The sequence below is a fragment of the Rhinoraja longicauda genome, chromosome 6 (genome assembly GCF_053455715.1).
Source record: "Rhinoraja longicauda isolate Sanriku21f chromosome 6, sRhiLon1.1, whole genome shotgun sequence".
NCBI lineage: Eukaryota > Metazoa > Chordata > Chondrichthyes > Rajiformes > Arhynchobatidae > Rhinoraja > Rhinoraja longicauda.
Genome location: NC_135958.1, coordinates 38,858,716 through 38,881,098, shown reverse-complemented (window position 1 = coordinate 38,881,098; position 22,383 = coordinate 38,858,716). Strand labels below are relative to the sequence as shown.

General features: G+C 41.0%; 1 protein-coding gene across 1 annotated transcript in view; it reads left to right on the top strand.

Moving 5' to 3' along the window:
* The window catches only part of LOC144594396 (B-cadherin-like), a 50,022-nt gene that overhangs the window by 1,264 nt on the left and 26,375 nt on the right, over positions 1-22,383 (top strand). Inside the window, exons 3-5 of the mRNA XM_078400830.1 lie at positions 18,544-18,740; positions 18,973-19,131; positions 20,554-20,700. Coding sequence (XP_078256956.1) covers positions 18,544-18,740; positions 18,973-19,131; positions 20,554-20,700 — 503 coding nt within the window. The remainder of the gene's footprint in view (positions 1-18,543; positions 18,741-18,972; positions 19,132-20,553; positions 20,701-22,383) is intronic.

Below are 22,383 nucleotides of genomic sequence, written 5' to 3'. Positions count from 1 at the left end.
CTTATGGCCACCTGCACCGTGTGGGCGGAAACAGCACGTTCGATTACGACGGTGTGTATGTATTTCTCAGGTGCGCTTTGCACGAAGTCAAGCCCATCTGCGAATTACAACTGTGTATCGTCTGTTCAAAAGCCAAACCACTTGCTCTGTTGGTAAATATTTGAGTGGTTTATTGACCTGTTCCTCAGTGAAGTTGTGTTCAGGTGTGCAGCAGTTTACCGACATAACATTATCATCTTGGGTAGACAGCAACCTTTCAGACAATTTGTGTTTTCTAAACTACAAGTGTTTTCTAAACTACAACTACAAACTACATCAAACAACTATATTTAAAACTTTTTTTTAAAAAAAGTTTTGTTACCTATGTTTTTAACTATTTTCTGTGTTTGATTTTGGATCAACTTGGCACAAAATGGATGCCATCAAATTTCATAAACAGATTCCATTTGTAGGAAGGAACTGCAGATGCTGGTTAAATGTCCATTTTGTGATAGCTTCGATTTGTACCAGCATCTGCAGTTATTTTCCTACACAGCATAAAAAAAATCATTCCTTGTAGCATGAGAACAATGTATTCTTTTTTCAAAGAATTGCCTCAGACCCATTAAGCTTCATGGCCACTACCTGTACTGTGACTTTTCTATAAATCTCAGATATGGAATGTGTTGATGTATTGAAATTGACTACCTCAACACAAACATCTTGTCGTGGTTTCGTTTCATCACCCTATGAATTGAATGAGTAATTGCCAGGGCAGTAATTAAGTTTCACGTGACTCTTGTGACACATGCCTATCTAATAAGGACAACATTGATGTGGTGTTCTTTTCTGTAACCCTTGCAGTTGGTCAGTTACAATGACATATTATCAACAGCAACTGTAGCCTTTTGGTTTAGGGCTTGTTTTATTTTTCATCTCTACTTTATCCGTATTTATTTTGCAATCTATTGAGTAAGAGATCAGAAGAGTCCCCAACTCCTCTGTTTTGAAGTCTTTGACATTGATTTAAAACAAATGAACTTTGAGTAGGGAACTTTTTTTTATAAGGCTGCACCTCACATGAAAATGGATTGTACGGCAAAGTGGTAGATACTGCGAAGCAAAAAAACAACTTGGCTGAAATGAAATCATAAAATATTTTTGGAGAAGTGTGTGTAATGAAGAGTCACCAGGTTGTCATCTTGTATGGAAAAAAAATGCAGATACTTGGAATGCTGGAAAATTGTATTTACTCAAAGGCTTGTGTAAGGCATGGGAGGCTGATAGAACTCGATTGTTTAGTTTTTGGTTCAGGAATGAAAAAAGACCAGTGAAGAAAAGAAAGATGTAACTTGAATTTGCTTCCAGGGTTAAATGTACCTCGGCCATGATCAATGTTCAAGGTTAAATTTGAATGGGGGACGAGGGGATACATAAGGAACTGTGAGGAAATGTAAATAAAGCCATGTCTAAGATGGAACCATGGATTTGTTATGTTGAATAGTGTTTCATTTATCATGTTTGTACATGTTGGCTGGGCTCTTAACTTCAGCTGGTTTCAGATCAGAGGCTGCTGGAAATGCCCCGTAGGTCAGCTAGCACTGAATGAGAAGCAGAGTTAACGTTTTGACTTCCAGAAAGTATTTTTAAATGTTAAACTTTCAATTGGAGAGCTGTACATTAATGTTTTACACGTGTTTGCCTTTCCTCAAGTTAAAAAATTGACCTTTCGTGCAGAGAATTCAAAATGTAGGTAGTGTATCATGTTACATTCATAGCAGAACTATACACAAAATTAACTCTGTTCTTTTCCACCCCTTCCTGACAAACAAATTACTGAATTTGCAAACGCTGTAAACATTTAATTGGTCAGGTAGTATCTATTGAAGGTGAAGCAGAAATTCAATTGGTGTGTTTCTGGTTGATAAAAGGACACAAAGTGCTGGAGTAACTCAGCAGGTCAGACAGCATCTCTGAAGAACATGAATAAGTGATATTTCAGGTCATTACCTATCCATGTTATCCAGAGATGCTGCCTAATGTGCTGAATAACTCCAGCACTCTTTGTGTCCTTTGGTGCATTAACCAGCATCTGCAGTTTTTTATTTCTACTTCTGATTAATCTTTGATCTGAAATGTTAACTCTGCTTCATCTTCTATAGATACTACATGAACAATTAAATGTTTACAGCATTTGCTAATTCAAGAATTTGTTTGTTCATCATTGGGGAGGAGTGGAAAAGAACAAAGTTCACTTTGTGTATGACTCTGCTATGAATGTAACACGATACAATACCTACATTTTGAATCTACTGCACAAACAGTCACAATTTAAACTTTGGGAAAGTGAAACACAGTGTATAGCATTGGTTTGTGTAAAGAATTGTGACATTAGTTTAACAGGTCAAAATTATCATGACATTCATTATTATGCCTTCAGTATTACTGGCAAATCTGCTTGTTTATTTTCTGCCCTATTCCTTAATTGTCCCAGTATCAATTGACTGAACATTATTTAATGCAAATCTTACCGACCAATAACTTTAACATGCTTAAATTATTTAATACAAGAGTCCAGGCAAGGGTATTTAATTGTCATAAGTACCAACAATGAAATTCTTAATTTCAGCTGCATAAAAAGCCTATAAAAACGATAGATAATATATAACACAAAAATCATTAAATTGGAAACCCCAATAAAAAAAGACTAGTCCTCAGTGCAACCAAAGACAGTTCATAGTTGAGATCGATGCTGTGTCGTGTTCAAGACCTGATGGTTATTGAGAAGAAGCTATTCCTGAACTGAATGATCCATTTTCAGACCCCTATTCAACCTTCCTGATGGCAGAAATGAAGTGTGAGTACAGCCAGGGTGGTGTGGGTCCTAGATGATGCTTGCTGCAATATTGCCTCCTATCGATCCCTTCGATGGTGGGGAGGTCAGTACTTGTGATGGCCCAGGCAGAGTCTATCACTCTCTGTAATCTCGTTCATCCTGGGAGTTCGGGTCAACCAGACAATATACTCTCTGTGCCCTTTGTGTTTTTAATTGTGGACATACAGAATCACCTCCATCTGATAAGGAAGGTTAGTTACATCATCAGGGCCAAATGGTTTCCAAGGCTTTGCTCTCATGAAGGGTGCAATTGCCTCTGACTGAGATTGCAATGCGATTGGGAGCTCAGGGGGCCTGAGAAAGCACATTGTGTTCTCCCTCTTGAGGCGAGCATAGAATGCATTGAGCTCATCCAGAAGCGATGCCTTGCTGTCACTTGAGCTGCCACTTGGTTTTGCCTTAATGAAAATGATAGCGTGCAGACACTTTTGAGCATCTTTCTTGTCCTTCAGTTTGGAACCAATGTGACCTTTTTGCTTTTTTGATGGCTTTATTGAGATCATACTTGGATTTCACATCTGAATCTGCCTCACCAGACTTGATCTGGCCCTCTGTAGATTGTGGCCCTCCAAGGCTTCCAATTGGGAAACACTTGAATGGGTTTGTTGGGAATACACTATTCCACACATTGCATGATGAGGTTGGTAACAGCTGTGGTGTATTCATTCAGGTCTGGCGCAGAGTCCTTGAACGCTGCCCGGTCTATTGACTCCAAGAAGTCACAGTTGTTCCTTTCCCGCACACGATAATCCCTGTGCCTCACTGACCATACATGCCCATCTGTATGCTGTTCCCACTTGGAGTACTCCAAACTTCTGAAAATAGAACAAATCCTATTGGTTTCAAGTTATTTTTGTTTATTGCATCCCACAATTTGCAACACAAAGTAAACATTTACAATTTGAAAGAGCGGAACCAATGTCATTAATGTTTTGTTTCATTTGGATTGTTTATCTATTTTATTTGAAGGACTTTTGTCAAGACAAAAATATTCGGAAATTTCTTCTTTGATTTTAAGCACCAAACCATGCTGATTCTATTTTAATTTAATACAGCATACTTCCTTCCCAAATTGACGATTTTTTTGTTTGTTTGAAGATACTGCATGGAAAATAACTTTTATATTGTTGGTTGCTCGTGGTAACAGTTTATATCCTTTCTATTCTCTAATTTGTCATTTCCCCTTACTTGCTTCTTCTTCCCCACCCTGGCATGCACAAAATATGCTCCCAGGCTATTGAGAACAAAATACTGTGATTTAACCCAAATGAGAAGATCCCCCTCTACGCAGGGAATAAAGGAACCTGTAATTTGTTTAAATCCTAAGCCCCCTTTCTGTCCTTGCTCACAGTGGCCACCCATTTGGGATGCTGCTGATTTGCATCTATTTTAAGAAGAGCCGAGAACATGGCCCAGCTTTGTCAAGTAGCCACCATGACATGATGATCCACCAAGATCAGTACTTGTTATTAGAATACATTTTGGAGAATCTTTGAGGAGTGGAGATTCTCTTGTGTCTCCGTGTATTGCAGCAATTGCCTTGGCCTGTTCCAAATGTCCCCTTTTATGGCTGCTGGTAATTGAACGTGCAAGTTGCTGGTGACTAAGTTGCATTTTTAAAAGGAAATTTACCTGGCCTGGTCTCTTATTCCAGCAATGTGGTTAGTGCCACTGGAACCGGGAATGTTGAAAACTGCTGATACTCAGAAATGCTTGAAATCCAATGCAAAATAAATCCATCCTTTAATTATATATAAGTTAGCAGGTTTGGTTTTTGAGGATAACCAGTCACATTACTACTTTATACCCTCCCGTCTGTTCTCTTTCTTTCTGATCCGAGTTGTGCTCTGTGCAGCATCTTATTGCCCAGGTGAGGTTTTTTTTAAAAGACACAGATGTTGGAATATCTCAGTGGGTCAGGCAGCATCTCTGGAGAACATGGATGGATGATGTTTTGGGTTGGGTCCCATCAGACTATACTATAGTTCTTCACACCCAATCATTGAGCGTTATCCATTGTAGGATATCAAGTTTGTTCCCATCTTTGATCCAAGTCCAGTCATTCTTTTCCAATGGGTCTTATTGAATTGAATGCATTTTAATAGCCAAGTATGTATACATACAAGGAATTTGCCTTGGTGCTTTGCTCACAAGTAACAGCACAATATACAGTAGACAATTAAAAATATATCATTGTAATTTAAACAAGTGAAGAATGAAATAAAATACCAGAGCAAAAGGAGGCTACAGACTTGGTTGTTGAGTAGAGCTAATGCTCGTGGGGGGGGGGGAAAGCTGTTTTTATGTCTGGCTGTGGCGGCTTTGACAGTCCAGAGGGAAGTGCTTCAAAGAGTTTGTGGCCAGGCTGAGAGGGGAGGGGTCAGAGATGATCTTACCCACTGGCTTCCTGGCCCTTGCAGTGTGTAGTTTGTCAATGGGGGGAAGGTTGCAGCCAACAACCTTCTCGGCTGATCGAACGACGTGCTGCAGGCTCCGGATGTCATGCTTGGTGGCTGAACCAAAGCAGACCATGATGGAGAAGGTGAGGACAGACTGTGATGGCAGTATAAAACTGGACCATCATTGCCTGTGGCAGATTGTGTTTTCTCAGCTGCCGCAGGAAGTACATCCTCTGTTGGGCCTTTTTGACTGTAGAGTGGCCTCCCATTTAAGGTCCCTGGAGATGATGGTTCCAAGGAACTTAAATGACTCCACAGATCTGACTGTGGTGATGTTGATGGTGAGTGAGGGGAGGGGGGAGCAGGAACTCTCCTAGAGTCTACAATCAATTCCACCGTCTTGAGAGCATTGAGCACCAGGACGCCAGCTGTGTCACATCCTGTCTGTAGGGCAGATTCCACCCCATCCTGGATCAATCCAATCAAGGTTGTGTCATCTGCAAACATGAGAAGCTTGCATAGAGATCAGAAAAGGGGAGCCCCATTTAGGCTCCACTCCCATGACTCTGGGACATGATGCTCACAGAAGAACCCTGCAGATTCTTAAGCTGATATCTGCTAAATCAAGATAAACCAGAAGATGCTTTTTGGACATAGTCAGTTGATATGGCTTGATAAGGTTATCATTTTCAGAAAGGTTTTCTTTAAAATAATAACATCTAAACCATAAAACTGGAAGATATTATTGTAATAGCTGTGAGATTCCATATTGTATGATTCTTGTGAATTATGTCTAGGAAATTTGCTTCCATTCCTTCGCTCCTAATAAATTGTTTGCAGTAAATTTGCATCCATTTTGGATTACAGAAATACTTTTATTGATGATAGTCTTTTTCTCAGTGTGGTGTTCCTTGTGATGTAGAGATCTTTGCTCATTCCCGGATCAGTCTGAAGAAGGGCCTCGACCCGAAACGTCACCCATTCCTTCTCTCCTGAGATGCTGCCTGACATGTTGAGTTACTCCAGCATTTTGTGAATAAATACCTCAGATCAGTCCTGTTATTTCCCTGCAAAGTATCCCCTCGCACATGCCTACTTAACAACCAGTTGCTACCCCTCTCAATGAGTCGCCATTTGTCCACATTAGGGGCAATTTACAGTACCCAATTGATGTAACCAACTGCACATCAATGTGGGAGAAAACCGCAGCACCTGGGGAGAGCATACAAACTCCACAAAGATAGTACTGCAGATCATAATCAAATGGAGCCCCTGGAGCTCTAAGGCGGTTGCACTATCTGCAGCACTACTGGGCTGCCCTGTACAATTTTGTTATATGTATTTATAGTTCAAAGAACACTTCTGCTCTTGTTTTAAAGAGTACCATTCGTGTTTTAGTTCATTTCCTCTCCAGCTCCCTGTGCCAAAGTAGAAGCAAGAGCATCTTGGGTTGTAGCAATGGTGTGGCCACTTTTGTTAAACTAGAAAACTATATCCCTAACAAATGAAATGGACGTTGACTAATCCATCAATACAATCCACAACATTCCCATTTGCAACCTCGAAACAGCTCCTTTCATCATCCTTTTCCTCATCTACATCTGTCATTGCACTGAGGCCAAGTTTCAATTTCTTAAATTGTATTATAGTGAAAGTGAAAAGTTTCCTACTATATGTTATTCCTATTGGGGTAATGCAGTACTAATACCTAATAAAAGTTTGAATAGTTATTGTATGTAATGTCGGTCCAATGCATATGTGCAAGTTTGTTTTTTCCCCCACATGGAGAGTGGTTAATGTCTGGAATATGCTGTCAAGGGTGGTGGTGGAGGCAAATATGACAGTGGCATTTAGGAGGCCTTTAGATAGAGATATGGATGATTTGCAGGCAGAGGAGATTAATTTAACTTGCTGTCGTGTTTGGTATGGACACTTTGGGCCAAAGGGCCCGCCCCGTTCCTGTGCTTGTTGTGATGGCTTTGAAGGCAATACAAAAAGATCTGTAGGACTAGGACATTTCGTAGTTGACGACTTGTGGAGAAGAATAATAATGAACAAAACCTTTAGTCTGGGCATTTTTTGTTTAACTTGTTATTTAAAAATGATTGATGTGCCTACTTCTCTAGAAGCGTTAATATCTTGGTGTGTAAACAATCAAACTAATGCATCTGCCTGTCTGACTAAAGATAGGCACAAAATGCTGGAGCAATTCAGCGGGTAAGGCAGCATCCCTGGAGAGATGGAATGGGTGACGTTTCAGATGGAGATCCTTCAGACTGAGTCATGGGAGAGGTGGTCTACAGATATGGAAGGGTAATGTGCGAAAATGACAGTTCAAAGTTTACCATGATGGGGAAATGTGGAATGGTTCATTGTATGCCTCCTTGTCACCTTTCCTCGGCTAACAATCAGTGAAATGAATCAAGGACGGTGAAACTTACTGGACAACTATGGTGAGGGAGCGATGGTGAGAGAGGCAAAGCAAGGGTTACTTGAAATTCAAGAGATCAATATTCAAACCGCAGGTTTGTAAACCACACCTGTCTGGCTAGGTGTGGGTGAAACTGCAGGAAGAGGAGATGACAATTTCTGTGTGAAAAGGCAAAGCTGATTTCATATTTCGGGAAGCTCCATTGAAGTCTGCCTGTAGTCCGGACCAATGTGGATCACTCCTCATTCCTGGTTGTTTATCAGTCTAAGCAAAGGGACCAACCACTGCTTTGAAAGCTGACTTGTGATATAGTCCCCAGAGCACTTGATTTCTCTTGGCAGGAACAAATTCAAAGAGGGAGAACATTACATGTGGGAAATGCTAAGTTGGATAACATAAGCTGCTTGTGTCAAAATAAACAAGAAAAAAAATAGGAGTGCACCCTGTGTTTTGAGTCTCTTGCTGTTGACTTTTGGGTCTTCACCTGTGAATAGGCGTAACAAAGAAGAGAGTAAGTTATAGTTCCAGCAATGTCAGTATCTATACTGCTTTGCTATTGATTTTCCTGTGTTCCTCTGTTGGTTAAACATTGGCAGTTTAAGTTCATTGGGTTGTAGTTCATGGCAATTCATGAACTACAACCCAGCTCTTCCCTATTCTCGAAAATAGTGACTTATTACTGGAATAGACCAAACTCACTCGGCCCCTATTAGTCAGTGAATGTCACTAGTAGTTCCTGACCAGATAACTAACCCAATTCAATTACTTTTGGATTTTGAGGGTTGTATATGAGCGCCTTGATTATACTGCCAGGCTGATGCAGATTCCTCTGATCCTCGGCGTGTTTGGGCTGGAATGTGGTGCTGTAGTAACAGAACACCCTAGGCTGCAAAACCAGTATCGGCAGTTGTAAAAACAGGGCGCGGCAAAATAATTACAGTCTACCTTTTTTGTGCCTGTGAGTTCAATAACACACTCGTGGCTGTAGCAAGGATTTAAATTTAAGAACATTGTTATAATGGTGAATGTGTAGAGAATATATTCTATTGATTCCTTGGCAATAAAATAATCTTTTTATCAGGTGACATGCCTTTAAGGTTATCGCTGCTCTGGATAAACGTCTTTTAGTGTGTGTGTGTTTTCCTTCTACATCCTTGCCTGTGTTATACAGGGATATCCCTAGAATAGATGCCCCAGCATAGTGTGTTCTTGGATAGTCCCATGGAATGCATTCCTTGCTTCCTGTCTCTTTTTGTCTGTTCACTATTGAAGCAGTCTTGCTATTCCTCTCCCTCCCATCACCCCAAAGAGGAAGAGACTAGAGACGGCAGGTGCTGGAATCTTAGAGCAAAAACTGCAGTTTGAAGAAGGGCCCCGACCCAAAGCTCCATGTGACCAGTTCCCTTCACAGATGTTGCCTGACCTGCTGATTTCCTCCAGCAGTTAGATACGAGGAACTGCAGTTTTGTCCATTTTTGCACCTGTTGGAGGCAACTTTAGTAAGGAGCAATGACAGAGTTGTAATGGGGTGTGACTGCTCTTTCAATATGCAGGGAGACTCTGGAAACAACTACTAGGCTTTATTCATTTCATTGATAGTTAACTATGACACCGAGCAGTATTTGGGAAGACATTTGCTTTGTGTATAGTTTCTGACAATTTGAGGTAGTGATTTTTTGTGTGGAGAATAAACAGCAGGTGGTACATCAATGTTATTTACTGCAACTGTGAAGCACTCTCTCAATTTATTTTCATTTCAAATCAAGTTTTTTACTAATTGTTTTCCAGCATTCTGGAAGAGCAGGAAAGCTCCTAAACCCTAAAGAGAACCTATGGGCTTCTTGTGCTTCCAGATTCCTCTAATTCATTTATTGGGTGCCAGGGATCTTTCAGTGGGTTCCTGCAATGGCCGTGAGTGTAAACGGGCGAGTCCATTTTAACAGTTACTGCTCTCGGGTGGCTGGCTGCTCATATTTCTACATATTTGTGCCAGGGAGTAAATCTTGACCAACCTCTTATCGGTACAATGTCCTTTTTATTCCCTTAACCAATTTAGTGACTTGTGTGATCTTGCTCCAAACAGTACTGTAATGATTAATCTGTGTTTTGTACAGAGCAGCAATAAACCTGGAATCTAGGGTCAGTTGTTCCTTTGTGTGAGTCAAATGTGGAAGTGCCGAGCATTCTCTATGCACCTGGTGGCGTGACAACGTCATGTAACTTGTCGGTAGCTATGCAAATTAGTTCACAGAAATACTGGTGTTTTGACCCTGTTGCAGTAATTTGTATAAGCATTGCTTGGAGTAGAAGGTGGTGCTGGTCTGGATTGAGAAGAACCTGATGCAAATAGATGGTGACGAGAGGCCTGATGGTGTTACAAAATGTTGCTGGTTTTGAAATCGGTACTTCAAATTCTTTGGGGAAAATCATTCTTCTAAATTATTTTTGGGCTCTTATTGTTCCACATGTTGTGTGGACATGGAACTCTTTAGGTAGGCAGAATTGAGATAGAGAGACATAACATAAGAATATACCAGTTGAGGTCGACCACTCGGCTTCTCTGCTGTTGAATCGTGTATTGGCTGAACTCTTAACTCAACGCTATTTTCTTACACTATCCCCCTCCAATTCCTCTATTGACCACTATTAAATGCAGTCTGAAGAAGGGTATCGACTCGAAACGTCACCCATTCCTTCTCTCCAGAGATGCTGCCTGAACCGCTGAGTTACTCCAGCATTTTGTGGTACCTACTATTACATGCAATCAATGAGTGAACCTTCACAATTCCCTTGGGTAAAACATTCTAAACATTCACTCTTTTTTGAGTGAAGCAGTTTCTCCTCTACTCTGAAACAATTCCTCTAACTTCAAATCCGTTTGAGACAGTGGTCCTCAATTTTAGACTTCTCGTTAAAGAGGAGCATCTTCCCAGTACCTCTGTTAAGCCCTCCTAGGGATTTTGTATGTGTCACGTACTGTTCATTCTATTAAACTCTGAATTATAGTCTTGGCCTTTTCAAATTTGCCATCCCAGGACTCTGGTGAATCTTTCCTTCATTCCTTCTTTAACCAGTCAAAATGCTGCAAAACCTGAATTGGTTGCCTAAGCAGATGAGGTTTTGAATTAACATGGCAGCTTTAATGATTCAGCATTTGGGCATGACATGCAATGTGTAATTCCAACAGTACATGAGTTACTGTACTTGTTTTTCTGATGTACTGTGCAAGCAGCTTGACATTATGTCTATTGAGTTCACATGGTATTTACCATTTTCTATTCACCTTGATGTGGTGAAAGAGTGGATGTCTTGAGTTATTGTTTGGCAATTTTGCTTCATTTCTGGTGAGGTTAGAATAATAGCATACCAAGCCCCAGATACCAGATCAAGAAACACCAAAGTAGAAGGATCAGAATGCAACAACAAAGGAAATCCCCTTTAATGGTCTTTTTGATTGCATGCCAGGTGCTTTTTGATCTATAACAAATGGCGACCTGCCAAGGTCATCATTCTTCTTGGGTACTCATAAACTCTTGCAGCACAGAAGCAGGCTAGGAAGCCAACTCATTCGTGCTGCCCATCTGAGCTAATTTGCCTGTGCTTGGCCGTTATCTTAAATTGTTCCTGTCAATGAAAATGTTTTTGTACCTGCCTCAACTACTACCTTTGGCAGTTTGTTCCATATACCCATGACCTTGTGTAGGGGGATAAAAAAAGTTGCCCCTAAGGTTCATATTAAATTCTTCCCCCTCTTAACTTACACCCTGGTTCTTTATTTCCCCATCCCCAGTGGGAAAAGCCTCTGTTCATTAACCTTATCTTTTCCCCTTATGATTCTGTATAGCTCTAAGAACTATTCAGCCATGTACCTGTACTTGTAGATCCCACTGTTCTACAACACTCCCCAGGGCCCTGTTGTTCACTGTGAAGATACTGTCCTGGTTTGACTTCCCAAAATCAACATCTCTCACTTATCTGAATTCAGATCCATTAGCCATTCCTCAGCACACCTGCTCAACTGGTTATGAACCTGCTGTCGTCCTTGATGCCCATCTTCACTGACGATACCACCTATTCTAGTGTTATCTGCAAACTTACTAATCGTGCCTTGCATGTTCTCATCCAAATCATTGATGTAAATGACAAACAGCAATGGGCCCAGCACTGATCTCTGAGGCACACTATACGTCATGGGCTTCTAGTCTAAAAAAACAACCCTTCATCAACACCGTCTGCTTCCCACCATTAAGCTAATTCTGTATCCATAGCTCTCCCCGAGTCCCATTCAATCTAACCTTCCTGAGTAGCCTAACATGCAGAACCTTATCAAATACCTTGCTGAAGTCCATATGGACCATGTTAATGGCCCTGCCCTCAGCAACCTCCTTGATTTCACTGCATCAAAAAAGCACAATCAAATTTGAGACCTGATCACCATGCTGACTTTTCCCAAATGCATGCATCTCAATCCTCCAGTCATCTTCCTACCACAGCTGTCAGGCTTGCTGGTCAATAGTTCCCAGGTTTTTCTTTGCTGCCCTTCTTAAATGGATGCAAAACATTAGCCACCTTCCAGTCTTCTAGCACCTCACCTGCTTGATCCATATATCTCCACCAGGGCTCCTAGAATATCTTCCCCAGCTTCCCAGAGTGCCCTCGGACGTATTTGATCTGGTCTGAGAGATTTATGCCTGTTAAAGAGATGAGGTGCAGCATTGCAACAAGGAAGATTGAGGGATATTCATGTGATAGGAGCAGAATTAATCCATTCAGCCCATCACGTTTACTCTGCCATCCAATCATGGTTGATCTCTCTCTCATTCCCATCTAACCCCATTATCCTGCCTTCTGTACTAATCAAGAGTTTATAAATCTCTGCCTTAAAAATATCCATTGACAACCTCCACAGCCTTCTGTGGCAATGAATTTCACAGATTCACCACCCTCTGACTAAAGAAATTCTTCCTCATCTCCTTCCTAAAGGAATGTCCTTTAGTACTGAGGCTATGACCTCTGGTCCTAGACTCTCCCACTAGCTGAAGCATCCACTCTATCCAGGCCTTTCACTATTCGGTGAGTTTCAATGAGGTCCCCCCTCAATGTAAAAGCCTCAACAAAAAAAAAAGACGGCCATTCACAACTGAAATGAGAAGAAATGTCTTGAGCCAAATGGAAGTGAGTTTTTGGAATTCTCTTCCCACGAGTGCCATGGAAGTGCAGTCAGTGAATAAAGAGAATGATAGACTTTTGAATCATAGAATCGAAGGGTATAGGGTTAGTATGGAAAATGGCATCTAAGAAACAAGCTATGGTATTTAATGGCACTGAAGCGATGAGAAGCTGAAGGGTCTCTCTAGTTTGTACTTCCTATGATCTGAAAAGGATGCTCAACCATCCTACTTGATGGCATCAAAGAGTCTTGCATCATCAAAAATGGCCATATTTAGTGGTTCCGGTTGTTTGCTGTGTGGTGACAGTAGTGGGTCTTAGTGGTAATTTGGGAAGCTGCTGTTCAGCCAAGAAGAACATGGCCAAAGAACACCCTGAGAAAGAGGCAGTCAGCAGGGGGAGCTCTCTGAAGTTACTGCAATCAGATTATTTTCTTTGAAGATTGTTGTGATACCACTGTCTCTGAGAATCTCAAGCATGTCTTGCTCTACCAGATGTAGGAGAAGTTGTGAGTTTGTGACTAAAGTCAATTTCCGTTACGTTTTAGATCTTCAGTAGGGAAGCCATCTATTCTTCAGGTTGCATGTAGCCCTTTCAACCTTGGCTATTGGGGTGGCAGCTGGTAGATTTGAGGATCTGTACCAAACAGAGTTGTGGTTGAAGAATTCTTCAATGTTTTTTTCCAAAAGGCTCTGAATGTCTCTGTCTTTAAATTTGGCGCGGAACCCAATTCTCAGTAGAGTGGCACTTGCATGTTTGTGCTATACATGACTGACAACCATGAAGGTTGCACAAAGTATTAGGTTTGGTTAGTTGCCGGGCATCAGAAGCTCTTTCTACCCACCATTTGTTCTTTAGGTCATCGTTTGCCATAGACCTTGGCCTTCGGGTGCCTGTGGAGTTGGTTTCTTTTTTGTGCAGCACAGTAGGAGTTTCCAATCCAGAAATGCTAATTAGTCCTGGATCTCCTGATCATTCTCAAACCTGAACTCCTGATTAGACCAGTCCTAGTGATTTGTTAGAGAACCCAAGGCATCTTTTAATTTGTCTAAATCTGGGCAGTCCAGCTACTGTGGCTCCTCCTATTTGTTGGGTGTGGTGAGGTTTTCTGTAAAATACCATGATTTGTTGGGACTTTCATCATAGTTTTTTGTTCTTTCAGTAATATTAATTGTTTTTTTTGTTGGTTTGGGGAGGTGGGAGGTGTGCTAATGGAGATGAATTAATTGGGGAGAGGTAGCCCTGTAATGTTGCAGGAGTGGATATCTCATTCATCTGTAATTGTGGTGTAATTACTGGCATTGAAGGCTGGCGTATTCAGTATTTTCCAGTGTCTAGTGTGTATGTGTGTCTGTTAATATATGGAGGACATAGTGTCTTGGTCTAGTGTGTTTGTGTCTCTGTTTATATAAACCCCACATATAGTGAATTCTTTGTTCTTGTAGTTGGAAGAAAACCCTCGTTCAAAACTTTTGAGGCCTAACGTTATTGCTAGTGTGAGTTGAACAGACCAGATTCCTAGTTTTGGGCTGTTCCAAGAATCAGAAATCACTATTAAAAATATATATAGTTAACCAAATCTTTACCATTGCTTCCTTAAGCAAATTATTCTTATGGCTTCTGAAGATTGTCACGGCAAGAAAACAAAATGCAGATAAAAGCTCCTGAAGGTCCAGTTTCCTAGAAGATCGAGTGGGCCGAGCAGAGATCATCCCATAATTCTGTTAGGCAGGCGGTTCCAGGATTTAGACTTGGCATCAATGTCCCAGACGTATAAGATTTGGAGAATGTGGGTAGGTGTTCCCATGGACTTGCTGCCGTTATTGGCTGAGGTGGCAGGTTTATGGTGAGCCCTGGGCACCTTGCAGTGCTGCACTTTGTAGATGGCATGCACTGCAGTCAGTGTGCCCCAGAGTAGGAGGGTATAAATCATGTTCAACGAGATGGATGCGACTGCTTTTGCCTTATTGGCATTGAGTTTCTTGAATGTTGTTGGGATGTGAACAATAATTGCATTATAGGCCTTGTGAGAAGTGCCATATAAATGGTGAGAAGGCATTCGGGTGCTGGGAGTGAGTATTGATGTAATTGCAACCAATATACGTGCAAGAATGGGATTTACCTGGGCTATGTGGATGGCTACGTGCTAAATTTAATCTGTAAATGGGAAGCAAGCATCTCCAGGTTCCAAGGTGGGTAAATGGCCTGCGAATAATTCTATAAGTGGTCAGAAGTTTAATTTGGTTTGAAGGTTTAATTTGCTTTGCAGCACGGTGGCGCAGCGGTAGAGTTACAGCAAATGCAGCGCCGGAGACTCGGGTTCGAACCTGACTACGGGCGCCGTCTGTACGGAGTTTGTACGTTCTCCCTGTGACCTGCGTGGGTTTTCTCCGAGATCTTCGGTTTCCTCCCACACTCCAAAGATGTACAGGTTTGTAGGTCAATTGACTGGGTAGATGTAAAAACTGTCCCTAGTGGGTGTAGGATAGTGTTAATGTGCGGCAATCGCTGGGCGGCGTGGACTCGGTGGGCCGAAGGGCCTGTTTCTCTAAATCTAAACATTTTTTTAATCTTGAATAAATTACACGGTTGATCACAGAAACTTTTTAAGACCACTTAGTGAGTTGTTCAAACTTATTTGTTTTCATTAGAATTTTCATGAGCAAGGTTGGCAATTAAAAAAAAAAAAAATCATATACACGTTTGACGTCGGAAGATTTTCGAGGAAGTTCAGATTCAAATTTGAGTTGCCCTGGGCATTGGACTCTGGAGATTTTGACAATTAACAAAAGCCTTAATTATTCATTCATTGAGAATAAATTCTTAAATTCTTTAAGTTTTAAAGCCCAGTCTAGAAATGGCCACCACTCTCGAGTGACGGTTACTTAAAATACAATGATTCCTAAATTGACTGAGGATAATTTCTATTGGGCAAGTCAATTTTGTATTTCTTCACTAGCATATTCTTTAATGTGGCTCCAGTGTGATTCCAGTGCGCATCACAGTGGAATGATCACAAACAATATGCCACAAGCTGATTAAGGACGGCAGCAATTAAAATGGATTCTGTAAATGTGAAGTCCTGTCTTTGGGCAAATGAACCTTAAAGGGTTCTTTCATCCACTCAGCTATTTTCCAAGTGTTATTTTGTTCATGTTTATAATTGGCCTGCAAATTAGATTGACTAGAAATTAATGTAACTACACTTAATTTTTAAAAAAATATTTAGCGCAGGCCCCTTGCAAGGTTTCTTCACAGCACTCTGCATTTCCCAGTGTCTGAAACCTCCACCAGCCATATTACATCCATATCTGCAAATTCAGGATTTCTTTCGCTCCACCATTGGCAATTGTCAAATAGCACTGAGTGAAAACAAGCCAACTTTATAAAATGATCGAACGTGAGGGGCACAAGCAGCTGCATTGTGGAACATGATGTGGTCTGGTTTTGAGAAGGAGTTTCTCCCCCCGCCCGCCCCATTGATGTTCTCCGCTGTTCGTACTACTGTGGTTCTCCAGCTCCAGTGCTTAGCAGATTGCACTGAAGAGAGTCCGATCTGAGGGCAACTCCCTGTAATTATGGACATTGGTTGGTCAGATATGTTGGAATGAACTGCAGGTGCTGGTTTAAACCAAAGATAGGCAGACACAAAAAGCTGGAGTAAGTCAGCGGGTCCGACAGCAAAGATGTCTGTGTCACATGATGGGTTTGCCTGTTAGACAGAAGAGGTTTGTGCACCATTGGTTGTGTTCAGTAAGTAAGGAACTTGAGGGTGTCACCTTAAGGCAAGTGGTCTTTGTCAAAATTTCCCTCAAACTCTGAATAACTGAGTCCTTGGAAAAGATATGGGAGCTGGAAGCTATGTCAACAGTTTCCTTGATACCAACACACATGTTCCAATTAGGAGCAGGCTAATTGGCTTCTTGAGCTTGCTCTATCAGTCAATAAGATTAAGGGTGATCTAATTGTAACCTCGGCTCTGCCCGGTGGTATGAATATTGATTTCTCTCACTTCAGGTAGCCACGGCATTTCCTCTCTCTCTCTATCCCTCCCCCACCCAAGTCACACCAGCTTCTCATTTTCACCCTACAAACAGCTTACAATGGCCTGTTTCCTTTATCATCGTTACTTTTTTCCATATCTTTCAAGCATTGTTCTTTATCTCTCTACGTCACCGTCTTTATCTCTCGTTTCCCTTAGCCCTAACCAGTCTGAAGAAGGGTGTCGACCCAAAACGTCACCCATTCTTCTCTCCAGAGATGCTGCCTGTCCTGCTGAGTTACTCCAGCCTTTTGTGTCGATCTCGAAATAAGAGGTCAGCCAATCGTCATTGTAAAAAAAAAAACGTATTTACCCAGAGGGATTCACTTGCACAGGAGGGCTGAAGTCCCCATCACTGAGTGACAAACATCAATAGTTTTTGGATGTTGAGAGATATGGGGTAATCCTAGATTTTATTGAATGGTGCACCAGGCCCAAGGGGTTTGATTCTGTTGACACTTAACATACGGTTGTGTTGTTGAAAGAACAAATCCAGATCTGGCTATGCCATTGTTCAACAAGTACTATTCCATCTAGCTGGTTTTGCCTCCCCACCCTTTCCTCGTAGCTGCTCAAGCGAATAGATTGTTTTCCAGCGTGGAAGCAGAGGTGCTGATTTGCAGGGGGTGTTATTGAAATGCCCATTGGTTCCTGAATGTGGAGTTAAAAATGTTTAATATCCCAAGTTACACCCAATGGTGTAAACGGTATGAACATTGACTTCTCCAACTTTAGATAGTTCCTCTGTCCCCTTCCCCCTTCCCAGCTCTCCCTTTTTTTGGAGTTGGAGAACATCCACCTGAGACATCCCTGTTTTGTTGTCTCCAGGGATGCTGCCCGTCATGCTGACTCACTCCAGCTTTTTGTGTCCTCTCCCCAGACTGCCCGTACTTGTGATTTGCTCCAAAGTACTGCTCTTCTGACTCGAATTGTATGCATGTGCGTCTTTTCCTATTATCTTGAAATGTGTTGCACAGATTTGTGTTTTTTTGTTGTTTTTGTTATGGCCATAACTCCTAAAATAAAGAAAACCTGTTTTTAATAAAATTATAAAAAAATTGATATGGTTTCCATTACTGTTCATCCATACCTGGATTTCAAATCTGGGCAGACATCTTTGGTTTTATTTAATATTATTAATTAGGGTTTATAGGCTTAACAAATACAAAGCGCTGCAGTAACTCGGTGGGGCCAGCAGCATATGTGGAGGACATGGATACGTGATGATTCGGGTCCGAAACCATCTTTAGACTGGTCTACTTATCTGTGTCCTGGCCTGTTCAGTTATTCCAGCACTTTTTTTTTTGTAAACCAACATCTGTAGTTCCTTAGTCTCTTGGGGTTTGCAGGCTTTCCTGGGCTGTGAGAGCATTAACCCAGTAAGGAACCAACATAACTAATTGTGTGAAACATCCGTTGAAAGTTTGTAGCGTGATTAACCTGTGACCACTGAAATGTGAGTGACTTATTTTTGGATCTGAATGCTGTCATCGCTTGTGTGTCCAGCAAATTATAATTTAATAAATGCAGTTTACATGAAGGTGTTCCCTCTGAAGGTTCAAGTAGTACGGGGATGAGGTACACGCTGATGAAATGCTTAATTGTTCTTGCCTTTTTATTTTTGTAGTTCACTTCAACTGCAGTGATCAAAAGGGTCTGGAATTCCATACGGATGATCCACATTTCCATATTCAATCTGATGGAAAGGTTCTTGTTGGAAGAGATGTCTCACCAAGAAACCAAACAAGTTTTATGATCACTGCATTTGACGGGACTAAAGATACATGGAAGACTATCGTTAGCATCCTAATAAATGGCAAAAAGGTATTTATCTTTTTTTTAAAAATTGAGATGAATGTTTGACCACAATAAATACCAAAGATTTGCAATATTCTAGCATTTTTGAACAATTGAGGTTTGGGAATGGATGAATAGGAGCATTCCAACTTTAATGGCTGTTTTAGATTTATGCACGATTCTTGGTTTTTGAGAAGAAACGCTATTTCCTGCAACAGGTGAAGTCATTGTAAAAGAACCACTGCCTTTTGAGTTACAGGTGAAAGATTCTACAGGGAGCACGCCTGACACGCCAGTGATTATGTGGCCTTCACGGTTTTACGGTTCTGGATTGAGACGGTGGAAGCGAGAGTGGGTGATTCCTGTTACCAGACATCCAGAAAATGATAAGGGAGATTTCCCAAAGCAAGTTGTACAGGTTTGTATTTATAATTCAAATTGTAGTGAAGTGCTGTTTTGGGGAATTGTGGTGGGAATTGACTTCAAACTGAGTCAGTTTTGGTTCAAGTAACTGTTTGGAAGTAAGTAGTATAAACAACACAAGCAAGAAAGCACTAACTAAATTATTACCGACTTACAAAAAAAGGCTATCTGATCTTCACTGAAGCATAGGACTGAAACCAGTGGAATCTTTTCTTGCATACTTTTTCCAAATAATTTCAAAATAAGAATTCTATCTTCATGAACCAGAATTTGTAATGAGGAAAGCAATGATGCTTTTTGTGCTGTTATGGAGGAAACACCGAGTTCAAACTCGCACAGGTGTGCTCATACAAACAGACATTGATCCACACCTGCAGAGGCACAGATATATAGCAGTAGAAAGCAGATGAATGGCCATGAGTAGACGTGCAGAAGTGATGTCAGTGATTGGCTCTCCACAGACTGCCATACAGCTGACTTTTCCTTTGGTTTCAATGACTTGACGCTTTCACGTGATTACAACTTGTCATTTCAAAAGAAAAACAAATGTACCTTTTAGTGAATGAGATGTAATGTCGTTTTTAAATGGTGTGCTAAAATATAAACATTGCTTAACCATTCTGAACCTGGGTACCTGTCCACACTTGGCTCAGTGTTTGGACACACCCCTTGCAGCTCCTACCTATCCAGACCCACTTTTTCTACACCCAAAGGGCTGATGCCCTGCACCTATCAATTCTCTGCCTCAGAAGGCAGTGGAGGCCAATTCTCTGAATGCATTCAAGAGAGAGCTAGATAGAGCTCTTAAGGATAGCGGAGGCAGGGTGTATGGGGAGAAGGCAGGAACGGGGTACTGATTGAGAATGATCAGCCATGATCACATTGAATGGCGGTGCTGGCTCGAAGGGCCGAATGGCCTCCTCCTGCACCTTTTGTCTATTGACTAGGGAGTCGGTGCAGGCGATCATCAGTGAATGGGTTTGTGAGCCGTGTCTATGCCCTGGAACTCTGTGTGGACTTGTGATCGCAGTCACTTTTTGCCCATGATAATATTTGAGCATTCCAATAGATTTAAAAGATTTTTTAAAAATACAATAAATCGTTTTGTTTTAAATCATTAAAATATAATGATTCATGCCCACACTGTCCTTGGATTTCCTGTATTTCCAATTTCTAACCAGGGTTCCAGGAATGTTTATTTCCAACCTGGCTGGTTCCACCGACATCAGCTAGCTTAGAAAAGTGGAATGAATTTTAAAAATGTGGAATGAATTGCACCCTATTGTTCAATGTTAATGTGGTGTCTTTAGGTTATTTCACATTTGTGGATTTTGTTGATCGGTGGTATAGCTTTTCTGACTTGCCATAATGTGCTTGCAAAACTGTTCTCATTAGATTTATTTTTCCCTCTTAACAGATCAAGTCTAACCAGCCAGGTATAATTTACGTTATCAAGGGCCCTGGGGCAGATCAGCCACCTATTGGGATTTTTACCATAAATTCAGCTGATGGTCAGATTTATCTGCATAAACCTTTAGACAGAGAAAAGAAAGACAGATACAGCGTGAGTATAATTATAATTCTTCTTGCACCATTGTGGTTTATTGTAAAAGTTAACTGTTTCTTGATTCACACAGTGCCAATAACTCTTTAATATCTGGGGAATAACACTTTTTTTACACATGATTTAGTAGTGGGAGTAATTGGCCATCACAAGCTGTGATAGCCCTGATCCATGCTGATCCATGCTAATTCAGTACTTATTGCTACTTGTTGGGTAAAAATGTATGCTTTAGTAGCACTGCTTCATTGATACTGATTGTGGAGTAAAATACAAATGTGTAGTTTGTACACATTTTCTTTAACAATTTAATCCCAACACTTTTTTTTTAAACGTCCGCTCCAATTTTTACTAAAAGGAGCATTTCATAATGTCGGATCTTAATGACTAAAAACATCTCTGGCTTTAGTAGCCTTAATATTAAATCGCTGGCCTAGATTTCATGGGTCTAATAACAGCAACAAATGAAATGCAACATGGTGCTGCACACCGAAAATTATATTTAGTGTTTCCATGTATATATACACACAGTTTATCCCACTTGGCTGTCAGTAATTCTGTGGGGTTCTGCACAGACAGCTATTTGAAGCCTTCTCCAGTACAATCAAGGGAAAGCAGTTACCATACGATAGAACTTTTTTTTATCCCAGGGGGGGAAATTGGCCTGCCAACAGTTGTAAAACAAAATATGTGAAACATGAAATTAAATGGGCTGCGAATTGAATTAATGAAACGTTCAGACGAGTGTGAATTGTAGAATTTCCAAATAAATTGTTATTGAGCAAGATGCAAGTGAGTTTTCGTTATTGGTGTACTAACCCATAATTGCTTGGGAAACTCTGAGCCCAACCACACCTCTGATAAATGCCACAAATGTATTGGTTTTAAAATTGAAAAAAATATTGTTCGCAACGTTGTATTTCTGTTTCTACTTCAGTTGTAGCATGTTACGATTTTACTGTGCCCCACTGTATAATAAATATCAGCTAAAATTGAATGTTTTTCCTTCTAGTTTGCCACATGTGAGAATAATATGTATGATTGGCTGCTTAGCTAACTTCCTGGTTGCTGTAGGTTTGAAGCCTACAATGCAATTTTTCAAAGGAACAACTAAACTCTTGACGCCTGGATTTAGTTTTTCCTGATCATGAAAAATCTAAATCAATGCTTCAGAATTAAGTTGGGGTTTTTTTCCCCGTTTTTTTTCTGGTGATGTTTCGCCAATGAGTGAAAATGCAGAGACAATGGTGGCACGGTGGCGCAGCGGTAGAGTTGCTGCCTTACAGCGAATGCAGCGCCGGAGACTCAGGTTCGATCCTGACTACGGGTGCTGTACTGTAAGGAGTTTGTACGTTCTCCCCGTGACCTGCGTGGGTTTTCTCCGAGATCTTCGGTTTCCTCCCACACTCCAAAGACGTACAGGTATGTAGGTTAAACGTAAATGTAAATGTGTCCCTAGTGCGTGTAGGATAGTGTTAATGTGCGGGGATCGCTGGGCGGTGCGGACTTGGTGGGCCGAAAAGGCCTGTTTCCGCGCTGTATCTGAAATATGAAATAAATATGAAATGCTGCTGGCTACAAAATCTAGACTTAGCGAGGAATTAGCATTATTGATAAATCTTGTCCCCCAGTCTGTTATGAACCAACTAACTAACCTAATGCTTTTATAAGAGTCTTGGATTTCTG